The 12,156-nt window shown below is 40.4% G+C and overlaps 1 protein-coding gene across 2 annotated transcripts in view; it reads right to left on the minus strand.

Moving 5' to 3' along the window:
- Nucleotides 1-10,310, minus strand: part of arfgef3 (ARFGEF family member 3) — a 51,573-nt gene extending 41,263 nt beyond the window's left edge. Inside the window, exons 1-10 of one of the 2 annotated variants that reach the window (XM_077494664.1) lie at nucleotides 9,866-10,310; nucleotides 8,667-8,715; nucleotides 8,172-8,253; nucleotides 5,322-5,453; nucleotides 5,172-5,240; nucleotides 4,585-4,701; nucleotides 3,863-3,908; nucleotides 3,681-3,765; nucleotides 3,460-3,564; nucleotides 3,243-3,355 (exon numbers count right to left, since the gene is read on the minus strand). In XM_077494664.1, the coding sequence (XP_077350790.1) occupies nucleotides 3,243-3,355; nucleotides 3,460-3,564; nucleotides 3,681-3,765; nucleotides 3,863-3,908; nucleotides 4,585-4,701; nucleotides 5,172-5,240; nucleotides 5,322-5,453; nucleotides 8,172-8,253; nucleotides 8,667-8,715; nucleotides 9,866-9,950 (883 nt within the window). In that variant the 5' untranslated portion in view covers nucleotides 9,951-10,310. Of the gene's footprint in view, nucleotides 1-3,242; nucleotides 3,356-3,459; nucleotides 3,565-3,680; nucleotides 3,766-3,862; nucleotides 3,909-4,584; nucleotides 4,702-5,171; nucleotides 5,241-5,321; nucleotides 5,457-8,171; nucleotides 8,254-8,666; nucleotides 8,716-9,865 lie in introns of both variants that reach the window. The other variant, XM_077494663.1, reaches the window with a different exon arrangement.
- Nucleotides 10,311-12,156: the final 1,846 nt, after the last annotated feature.

A 12,156-nucleotide genomic window follows, 5' to 3' on the forward strand; every position in this document is an offset into this window, starting at 1 on the left:
AAGCTTTATAATATCTTTAGCTAAGACAGGCAGTTGGAGCGTATCCTGAAGTGTTGGGATTTGTTTCTTAACCATATTTTTAACTTGCAGATAATGTAAGAAATTTCCCTTTTTTATTTCATATTTCTGGACCAAGTTTGTACACGATATAAACTTATTATCTGAGAAAAGATGATGAAGGTGTGTAATTCCTTTCTGCTCCCATAAGCTTAAATGGAACGACTGATTATTAAGTTGAAAGTCGGGGTTATGCCAAATGGGAGAGAGCCCACAGGGCGCCAATTGGGAGTTTGTAATTTCTAATGCCTTCCACCAGGCAGTCAGGGTGGCGGCTATCATTGGGTTTTTAAAACAATTATGTCGTCTTATTGATTTTGTAATAAAGAGTAAATCTGACAGTCTAAGATTATTACAATCCTTCTGCTCCAATTCCAACCAACAGTTAGTATCTCTGTTGGGTTGTGTCCATAGCACAAGATATTGTAGTTGATTAGCTAAATAATAGTACATAAAGTTTGGTGCCTCTAAACCTCCTTTAGATTTACTTTCCTGAAGAGTAGATAGACTAATTTTGGCTTTTTTTTTATTCCAATAGAATTTTATGATAGCAGAGTCCAGCGATTGGAACCAGTTAGACGTAGGTTTAAATGGAATCATTGAAAATAAATAATTAATCTTTGGTAAAACTTTCATTTTTATAGTAGCTATCCGTCCTATTAAAGAGATCGGAAGATTATTCCAGCGTTCCAGGTCACTACGGATACTATCCAATAATGGTGAAAAATTTAAAGAAGTTAATTCAGTTAACTTAGGTGAAATTTTAACACCTAAGTATTTTAAATTACCTGTAGGAAAGGAGTAGTGTGGATCCTGACTTGTAGGATTCCATGAATTTTCTGTAATAGGTAATAATGTTGATTTTGTCCAGTTAATAGAGTAATCTGATAAGTGAGAGAATTTAGTTATTAATTTAAATGCTTCCCCTAGCGAGATAGCAGGTTCTTCTAAATAGAGTAATATATCATCGGCATATAGATTAATTTTATGTTCTATTGTCCCGGAGTGGATTCCTTGGATCCGTCTATCCTGACGTATAGCTAATGCAAGCGGCTCAATAAATATAGCAAATAATAAAGGAGACATTGGGCACCCTTGTCTTGTTCCCCTTTGTAGAGTAAAACTCTGTGATGTAATCCCATTGGTAGTAACTGTAGCTTTAGGAGAATCATATAATATTGAGACCCATTGAATGAATGACTCCCCGAAGCCGAATTTATTTAAGACAGCAAAGAGGAAGGACCAGTTAACTTTATCGAATGCTTTTTCTGCATCCAGCGAAATAACAACTGCCTTTTTATCATACCGCTGTGACATACTAATCAAGTTAAAGAGTCTCCTAATATTATTAGTAGAATGACGACCTTTAATAAAACCTGTTTGATCACTATGAATAATTGTCGAGATTACCGTCTCTAATCGAGATGCCAAGGCCTTAGCGATAATTTTAATATCGGTATTAATTAGTGATATCGGTCGGTAACTTGACGGGAGGGTAGGGTCTTTTTCTGGCTTTAATAAAAGTTTAATTGCTGCTATATTCATATCTTGACGTATATCACCTTTACTTTTAATTTCAGTTACTACTCTTAGAAATAATGGAGCAAACATTAACCAGAAATGTTTAAAAAATATAGCCGGAAAGCCGTCTGGACCAGGTGCTCTGCCATTAGGCATACTGTCTAAAGCACGATACAACTCATCTATAGTAAGCGGGGTATCGAGAATATCTTTATGTTCAATAGATAACTGAGGTATATTTAAGCTGTTTAGGAATACCTCAATATATTCAGGGTTAGGTCTATTAATTTCTGTGTATAGATTTCGATAATAGTTATAAAAAATATGGTTAATTTCTTCTGGTGATTGTGCGCATTCACCATTTATATCTTTAATAGCCGTTATAAGAGATTTTTCCCGATTCCGTTGAAGTTGATTTGCCATGTCACGTATCTTAATGTACCAATTTTCGTATATTTTGTTTACAAACGAAATAGAATGTGCTACATCAAAAAAATGCTGTTTTTATTTCCCCAAATATTTCAAATAAGCATATTTTAGAGCTGTAATTTTAATACTTTGATATTTTTGCTCATATCGGCTCATGCCTATTAATAAATGTTTCCGGTGTGTTTGTGAAAGTTGTTCCTTTCTCTGCAGTGTGTGCACATTGAGACCAGGCATGCTGCTTGTTGGTAAACCAGAGCTACGAACAAAAAGATTTTTGTCAGTCAGCATAACAAACATATCCTTTAGGTATACATATGACTGTTATTATAAACTGCAAGAAAATTATGTATGGCATTATGTAATATATTAGGATACGTATCGCCTTGAAGATCTATTATTGGGATACATATTGTATCGCGATACGTATCGTATCGTGACCCCTGTATCACGACACGTATCGTATATTGAGGGTGGCGGCAATACCCAGCCCTAGTACAAACTATTCTCCCCGTGCCCGTGTGGGTCTTCTCCGGGTACTCCGGTCTCCTCCCACATTCCAAAGACATGCATGGCAGGTTAATTGAGCGCTCCGAATTGTCCATAGGTGTGCGTGTGAGTGTGGATGGTTGTTTGTCTCTGTGTGCCCTGCGATTGGCTGGCAACCAGTCCAGGGTGTCCCCCGCCTACTGCCCAGAGAGAGCTGAGATAGGCTCCAGCACTCCCGCGACCCTTGTGAGGAATAAGCGGTCAAGAAAATGGATGGATGGATAGTATAAACTATATGCTATGCAGATGAGACATATACAGCTCAGAGGCAGTTAATATAAGGTCGGAGGCGGGTTTGGGGGGTTTGTGCCAGGGTGCTCGCTATTTTTTGACAAGTTAAAAAATAAATCAATAAATAAAGTGTGCTGCTTTGAAGACCCCCTTTTTCTTTTATCACTCAGTTACTTAGACCCCAATAGGCATCTTTTGTTGAAATACAGTTGTAATTCTTCAATAAAATCATAAATCATGCTGTTTCTACTGAGTACTGTCTCAAATGCTCTCCAATTTGGATACTGCAAATGTATGGGTTCGTATGGCGAGAAACGTTTCTTGAGAGGAGCAATATGGCGGCCTCGCCACCTCAAAAGTCTTGGCCTAGCGGCTATCCAGTCATATATATAGATCAGTGGTCATGTCTGACTGCCAACAGAATGTCGAGCAGTCAGTCAGTGGCGGTGGGAACTCACCCGAGTGAGGTCGCTCGGCCTCCGGCGCCCCCGCCTGGCCGTGGTGGGAGCTGATGGTTTTGTCATTGAGTGGATTTCCCATGATGGCCACCAGGGACGGACACAGCTGCTTCCTGGTGTGGGAGGGCGGGGGGAAAATCCACTGTTAAATTGGAGGAGGGGGGGTCGTGATGATGTCATTAGAGCCTCTGACATCATGCTGTGCGTGCATGCTTACCAGACGAGGTCGGTGAAGCGTCTGGACAGGTGCATTGTGGGAGGACAAGAGCTGAGCATGGACAAGATGCTTTCCAGGTAAAGAAGCTGCAGCAGTTGCTTGTCACTGCCGGCGAAAAAAATCCCACAAACATATGTGATTTCCCCAAATACGTCACGGCTGCAGACCGCATCTTGGGGCGTTGCCATGACGACGACGACACCACGGCATCTTTCACTCACCTGTCGACCGAATCCAGCTTGTCGCAGAAGAGCGTCAAGACGCTCACTACGTCCTCGCACAGCGCCTGGCTGGTGGGAGACACGTCTGCGCGCACGCACGCACATCCACGTCGAAACTCGGTTTGGCAACATGGTGGTCGTATTGAAAATGGGGGAGGGGGAGTGTTCGGGCGGGGGCGTACCCTTTCTGTGCAGAGGCGGGTCAGCGGGTTCCTCTCCGTCTGCTTCCTGTGGACGACACGTCACAACCTTTCATTCGATTTCGTCCCCACGACCCCAAACGCGCCGACTGCATCGTTTCCATAAGATAATGTTTGTTGCCACCTGGACTTTCAGCTAAAAGCTCAAAAAACAACAACAACAACAACAACATCAACAAGCTTGTTTCACTTTTATAAGAGAATAAATGGCAATTTTTTTTTATTTGATATCCCCAAATCAATTGTCAATCAATTCATTGTCAAAATTATCAATCTCCCAAGAGCCAATTTAAAGAGATAGACGCCATTTTGGGACTTAGCAGCCAACAATGAATTAAATCATCCATCCATCCATTTTCTTAACCGCTTACTCCTCACAAGGGTCGCGGAGGGTGCTGGAGCCTATCCCAGCCAGCTTCGGGCAGTAGGCGGGGTATACCCAGAACTGATTGCCAGCCAATCGCAGTGAATTAAATCATTAATTTAAAAAGGTTTGCCACACTCTAATAGATAGATAGATAGATAGATAGATAGATTAGATATATTAGATATATTAGATATATTAGATATATTAGATATATTAGATAGATAGATAGATAGATAGATAGATAGATAGATAGATAGATAGATAGATAGATAGATAGATAGATAGATAGATAGATAGATAGATAGATAGCAAATCAGGGAATCTGTGACAACATGACCTCCTGTCTGTGTCGCAGCTGCAGGGTCAAATCTCCCAGAATCTGACTGAGGGTGGCTCGGACCGCCGTGTTGATGCTGCGCTGGTGGCAGTTGCACGCGTACGTCTCCATGCACACCTACACACGCCCACACACACAAACATCAGTTTGTTGAGAGGCTTGTATGATGTCACAGGCAAACGTGAAGAACACATCATGTTGAGGAGCCACCAAATTGCCGGACGGATATCAGGACGGACATTTGTCAAACGTGACATTTTTAAATGACGACAAATGAAACATGTTGTTGTGCTTCATGCAAATCAACAATTTGGATTTGGAATGAGGACAATTTCACAACCTTGATAAGCGCTCTGCTTTGCATTCATCATTTTCCAAACATGTTTTCTCGTCTCTTCCTTTGGGGATGACAAATTTCTTCAAATGACAACAACCATGACACGTTTGCGCATTCAACTGTATTCATCAACAAACGTGCGAAAAATTACAAATCAAGTGTTAAAAAGCAAAAGAAAAAGTCTCACACGCACACACGCTAGCCACAGCTAACCGGTTAGCACAGTACGGGACGCGTTTATGTTGGTTACCTGGGCGATGCGTAAGACGGAGTCTCCGTTGACGTCAAAGTTTGGCGAGTAGGTGACGCACAGGAGAACCTGCAGGGGGCACAGCAAGACCAAAACAAGATGGAGGACCAACGGCAGCGGTCGGTCTGACGAGCCAGCTCACTTCCTTACCTTCATGACCTCCACCTGCAGGTCCTCGTGCAGCGCCGGCGTCACTCTCACTGCCGCCAACACCTGATTCAGCAGCTGATTCTCCGCAGGCTCCGCCTCCTCCCCTGCCACAAAGCGGTCCTCGCACAGGAGCTTCTGACGGAGGGACGCGGCTGTCAATCAAAAGGCCCGAGCTGGCGGAGGCGGAGCTGGACACGTGACGTGGCACTCAAACAGGAAGTACAGTGTTCCCTCGTTTATCGCGGGTTCATCTTTCTCGGCCTTGCTGTTTCATGGATTTTTTTACGGCGTGTGCTTTATTTATTATTTATTTATTTATTTTTATACATTATTTATAAACTTTTTGATTTGTCTATTTTTTTTGTCTTTGCGCGGCCATATCTCTCGAACCCTATGTCCGACCGGGTACATTCAGGCATCCGCGGATTCGTCTCGACGAAACCTTTCCAACGGTGTCTGTCCCGCCGCTCCATGATATTGTATTCCGGAGATAGAAAATATATACAGTGCTGTATAACAAGTAAATAAAAATGTAATGTATAAAAATGGCTGTAAATGACAAAAAACAAAAAACAAATAATGAATGAAAAAGCAGTCATAATAAACTAAAAATAATACCAAAACGGAAAAAAACATATATAACAAGTGAAAAAAATATATACTGTGCTGTATACTGTAATAAATAAATAAATACATTAAAACAAACATACTTTTAATGGAAAACAATTATTGGAAATGAAAAAACAAAAAAACAAAAACAAATGATGAATGAAAAAGCATTGATAATAAACTAAAAAAATCCTACCAAAACGAAAAATACAGATCTAATAAATGAAAAAAAAACATATATAATGTACTCTGTACTGTAATAAGTAAATAAAAAAAAACAACAACAACATACTTTTAATGGAAAACAATTACTGGAAAAAAAAAAAAAAAGATGAACGAAAAAGCATTCATAATAAACTAAAAACCATACCAAAATGAAAAAACTAAAATAATAAATATATAAATGAATATAATATAATATAAATATAATAAATGAAAAAAAATACTGTGCTGTATACTGTAATAAGTAAAAAAAAACAAAAAAAAACAACAACAACAACATACTTTTAACGGAAAAAAATTACTGTAAATTTAAAAAAAAAAAAAAAAAAACACAAATGATGAATGAAAAAGCATTCATAATAAACTAAAAATCATAAATCATATCAAAATGAAAAAACATATAAAAAATGGGTCTTCTCCGGGTACTCCGGGCTCCTCCCACATTCCAAAGACATGCATGGCAGGTTGATTGTGCGCTTCGAATTGTCCCTAGGTGTGCTTGTGAGTGTGGATGGTTGTTCGTCTCTGTGTGCCCTGCGATTGGCTGGCAACCAGTCCAGGGTGTCCCCCGCCTACTGCCCAGAGCCAGCTGAGATAGGCGCCAGCACCCCCCGCGACCCTTGTGAGGAGTAAGCGGTCAAGAAAATGGATGGATGGATGTATACTGTAATAAGTAATTAAAAAAAGAACATACTTTTAATGGAAAAAAATGAATGTAATTGAAAAAGAACATATATGATGAATGAAAAACCATTTATAATAAAGTAAAAATCATACCAAAATGAAAAAAACATATATAATAAACGAAAAAATATATATACAGTGGAACCTCTACTTACGAACGTCTCTTCATATGAAATTTTCGAGTTACGAAACGCCTCAACGGGAAAATATTGCCTCTTGTTACGAAAGAAATTTCTAGATACGAAAGCTAAAAATACATTACCGAACGCAACATACTTTCGGCTATAGCTATTTCCTACCATAGGTACCTACGAGCGTAAATACTAGATCGGTGTTTGTGCATCGTTCTGGCATCCCATTGGCTAAAAGGAACCTTCTACCATAGGTATGAGCGTATACTAGATCGGTGTTTGTGCATGTTTCTGGCATCCCATTGGCTAAGAGGAACCTTTACCATAGGTATCTATGAGACTAGATACTAGATCGGTGTCTATACAGCGTCCTCATCATTTATCCCGCGGCCCATGAAGTGTTCCGATAGTTTTTCGTAAATGTATGAACTAACGGCCAACGAATTTTTGCAAAAATTCAAACAATTGGTGATTGATGAAGGCACAGTAAGTTTTTAATTACAACGAGACGGGCCTTTTTTTGGGGGGGGGGGAAAAAGATGCCTCGCCATACCGGAAGTTTGCATGACGTTTCAGAATTTGTTTAAAAGAATCGGCCAGAAAAAGTGTTCACCAGTCGGGTGTTTGCTCACGAAGATGATGTTTGCCTTGGACATTTACAAAGCATTGCTTAAAAACAAAAAAACAAAAAACAAAAAAGAACAAACAAACATCCTTGGATCAGTTCTTCGCAAAACACCAGGCATAAAAAACACTTCTGAGAGAGAACATGAACCAAAGAGGGCAAAAAAACGATGAGGACAGCAGTTAAAAAGGTAAATGACCATCATTTTTATTCTTTACTCTATTCTTTGTTTTTTACATTACGCAGAACTCTCATTTATTGTGCAATAATCTAATTGCAACATGTATTTGTTACATGTTTTGATGCATTTTTATGCTTTATAAAACATTTATGTCTGAATTTTGGGAGGCTCAGAACGGATTAGGGCATTTACATGGAAAATGCGTCTCTTACTCTTACAAAATTTTCTACTTAAGAACTTTCTTCTGGAACCAATTAATTTCGTAAGTAGAGGTACAACTGGAACAGGTTATTTTTTAGTTTTTTTTTGTTTTTTGTTTTTTTAAATGAACGCAGATTTACATTATCGCGTGTAGTTTTTGGAACGTAACACCAGCCATAAACGAGGGAAGACTGTACCTGCATGCCGCTGAGCGCCGTCTGACCCAGTTTGACGTTTTTGGACTCCAGCGCCATCTGAAGCGGCAGAAGACAACGAGACCTGCAACACAAACAACATAAAGTCCGAGAGGTGTCCAAACGACGGCCCGGGGGCCATTTGAGGCCCACCATCCTCTTTTCAGCAGCCCTCTGCATGTCACGAAAAATGACATTTAACGCGGCCCACAAGGTTGTTTTTTAAAAAAATGAGCATGGATGTGGGCAGAGTGACAAAAGAGGGTATGGAAAAAAATATAGGTGCCACTAAAAAGTGGGGAATAAATAAACCCGAGCAGTTTGCTTTTTGTTTTAGTTGCGAATCTTTCCATCCCATCATAAACACAACAACATCAGACATGTCATGTTCATTCGTGAGACGTCATGTGACGTCGGGCTGCTTGCATGGCCGTCCGTCATCAGTAATTCCTGCTTGACGACGTAACGAGGAACATTCCAGAGAGAACGTGTTCTTACCGCAGCTCCGCTGGCGACAGCTTTGCCGATGTGTGTGACTCCAGACTTTCTGTAAGGGCATAAATGAGAAACTTAAAAATTCCATGTTGCGATTGGTTTCAGTTGCAGGTGATAACAAGCGTGTGCTCGGAGTCACGCAGCCGTGAGCAAACGCAGATCCGACCGTATGTTGACATACTGGGCGTGGTCTGTGTGTAGGATGACAAACAGTGCGTGTGCGTGATCCAGGGGAAGTTTATTTATTTTACAATATTGATGTAGCGAGTAGAGTTTCTGACATAAATGGCGGCTGGATGACTCGGGCCACCACGTACGTACCTTTTACATGACAAATTTGACAAATCAACACATTCTTGCTTTTTACAATAAGGAATTCATTTTATACTAATAGTATCTTTTATATGTAATATTTTATACTCCATGACAAAAAGTATTACCGGTACATGTAAACAAAGCAAACTGTACAGAAGTCATTTTTCACATTTTAATTATTAATTATTCATTGGCAACTAATCAATCATGAATGATGAATCGTTTACTTTTCAATTTAGGCAGCAGACTGATTACATTTGTATTTTTCAACATTTGCAAACATCTGCTTTTACTTTCACAATAATGCTCAACGTGTTTGCCATTTTTCTGACAAATGTTGCTGAGCAAACCACTAGTGGATTTAGAAACAAATGCACCAAGTCATTTCTTGTTTTTCAATGAAGGTACGGAAACCAAGACGTTTTTTTAAGGGACAAAACAATCAACGTATGAATTAACGATGAAAATTATTGTTATAATATTAATAACACTTCTCGTGATGCTCTGTAGCCAATCCTGGCTGACGTTGGGTATACCCTGGACTGGTCGCTGGCCAATCACAGGTCAAAAAATGACAAATACACATTCAAACCATTGGTTATAAAAATAATATTTTCACATTCAGACATCCTGCTGAAAATTCCATGGAATGATAGAGAATGACATATTGTTGCGTACATTGCATAATCTTCTTCATCCCCAGCACCGCCATCAGTAAACAGCAGCAGGTGGATGGATACACGTACACACGGAAAGTGGTGGTGATATGTGGTTGTGGTTTGCGTGTGTGTGTGTGTGTGGGGGGGTTGTATTGTATATGTGTGTGCGTGAAGGAAGGGGAGGGTACGAAGGGGTGGGGGGTAAATTGCCGTTGGTGTCGGACTCACCGCGGGCGAGCACGCAGGCGTCGCGGAGGCTTTTGTGCTTGTGTCCGGCCGCGTCTTTGTGGAGCCTCCACAGGATGTCCTCCATGGCGTTGGCGGGAGGAGGGAGGACGTTACACGTTGTGGTCACGGTGGGGGGTTTAGGCGAGAGCTGCTCAGCATCCCCCAGCACCAACCCAGGATGATTCACATACGCGCTGACGTCATAGGCTGCAAACAGGAAGTGCTCCCCTCACAACTTTGCCGCCTCGTCGGCGTTTTCGAGTCCTGTTTCCCCCCTCTCACTTTATTTTTTTTCCACGTTGGACGTTAGTTATGGAACTGCTGCGGAACAAAGCAGTAGCAGTAATACTACTGCTTTTGAATTGTCTTTGTCCGCTAAATTCACACTGTTGTCGCTCGACACTAAAATCAGACCACACCGGAAAACGCGTCATTTCCACGGAAGTGTTGATTTCTATCCAAATATCAACCTTCACAATAAAAGTATTTGACTAAGTTAAATTATGACTGACGTGTTCTTTTCGTCAATAAATGTCAATGTTTATATGAAATTCAAAATCAGGAGCAAAAACGCTGAATGTTCGTCATTTGTCAAAGCTGTCCATCAAAAGAGGAACGTACGAGATGACGACATGAGCCCTTTTGTGTGAGACGGATTTTTGAATGTGTTGGAGTCGAGCACCACTTGCTGGTTCATCGACGAAATTACAACAATATCGCGCGCCATTCCATCATTAGACGATTTGCGCCCTGACTGGTGACTTGTCTGTTAGTCAACTGTGGCTGGCGACCAGTCTAGGTTGTTCACCACCTGCAACGACGGCTACAAATCATGTACAAATATATTTTAGATGAGCATACCAAATAAAATGCTAGAGGGTTGACGGGCCTATAGCAACCCCTGGTGCCGGTGTCGCGCCATAACCCCTGACTTAATTTCAACAAGTTTTCTTTCCGTTACTTTATTTTTTTAATACACTCACTCACACATGATGCATCTACCAAATCTAATATTAGGGTTTAAGGAACTGAGCAATAAAAGAAAAGGGAGATCTTCAAAGCAGCACATACGTCGAACTTGTTAAAAAAAAAAAAAAAAGTGACCACCCCCGCCACAAACCACAGATACAGATCAGTGTGCCGCTGCGACTTTAGTGGCGTGGACCTGCGTGGAAGAATAAAATTTAACAGCAGAAGAAGAGTGTCTTTCAATGAAGGTTCAAGTGAAAAGAAAAGGAAAAAAAAGCTCAAGGGAGACAAACTAACGTCACATTTTGTTTCCCGACTTGTGCAAAATAAACACTTAATGGTTGGTTCAAATAAAGACTCGATTTCTGTTTATCAATGTCCAATTTGAAACGAGAAACGGCTCGTTCTGGTTCAATGGAGACAGCAACACTGCCTCCCCGTGGACAGAGGAGGAACGGGCCTTGAAGACGTGAATATCTGAGGGAGGGCTTGTGTGTGTGAAAATCTCCAAACAGCGTAATATTTGTAATGTAATGTAAGCCTACATGATGAAAATGTGGTCAAGGGACGTATTCGATTGTGTAATCGATTGTTATTGGGGAGAAAAGTGGAAATGACAGCAGTTTGCCACATTTTCATCATATGCTTAATTAAACCCCTGGGCAGTATCTTATTTTGAAATGACTTGGTCAGAACCATCAAAAAAACGAAAACCGGTCACAATAATGCCTAAGGGTTGAAGTGATCATCTCAAAGGGCGTTTTTTTTTTTTTTGTTTTTTACCAGTACGCTGAAAAAAATAAAATGTTAGGATCACTAAAATAGGAATGCACATTTGTTGCACGCATTGACTTCACCAACATGAATATGATTTTGTTTTGTGCAATATAATCATGTTGGTGAAAATGTAAATCCAAGACTATTTCAGTGGATATGCAGTTTCCTTTACGAAAAAAAAAGTCATTTTCATTGATAAAATGTGAACGCGCAAAACGTTGCACGTGATTAAAATGTGGTCAACAAGTGACGTCATTTTCAAAAGCCATATATACGTGCACAATTGAAAAGTGCACAAGCAAAATAGTCAAAAGCATGAAAATTGTCACTAAAATACCTGAAAGTGATGCGATGAAGCCGCATTAATGTGCGTTTACTTGAAGAAAATGAAGTTTCAATGAAAAGGCAAAAGTGGCGCGAAACAAGTATTGCTCCCACTTGCAAATTGGACATCGCCTCGCATTGTTGCCTGAAACTGAGCTTTCTCGGTACGCGAGTATTTCTACTTGGTTACTTGTCAATGAGCGGAGGGTGAGGGGCGCGCC

Source organism: Festucalex cinctus, chromosome 14 (assembly GCF_051991245.1).
Source record: "Festucalex cinctus isolate MCC-2025b chromosome 14, RoL_Fcin_1.0, whole genome shotgun sequence".
Taxonomy (NCBI): Eukaryota; Metazoa; Chordata; class Actinopteri; order Syngnathiformes; family Syngnathidae; genus Festucalex; species Festucalex cinctus.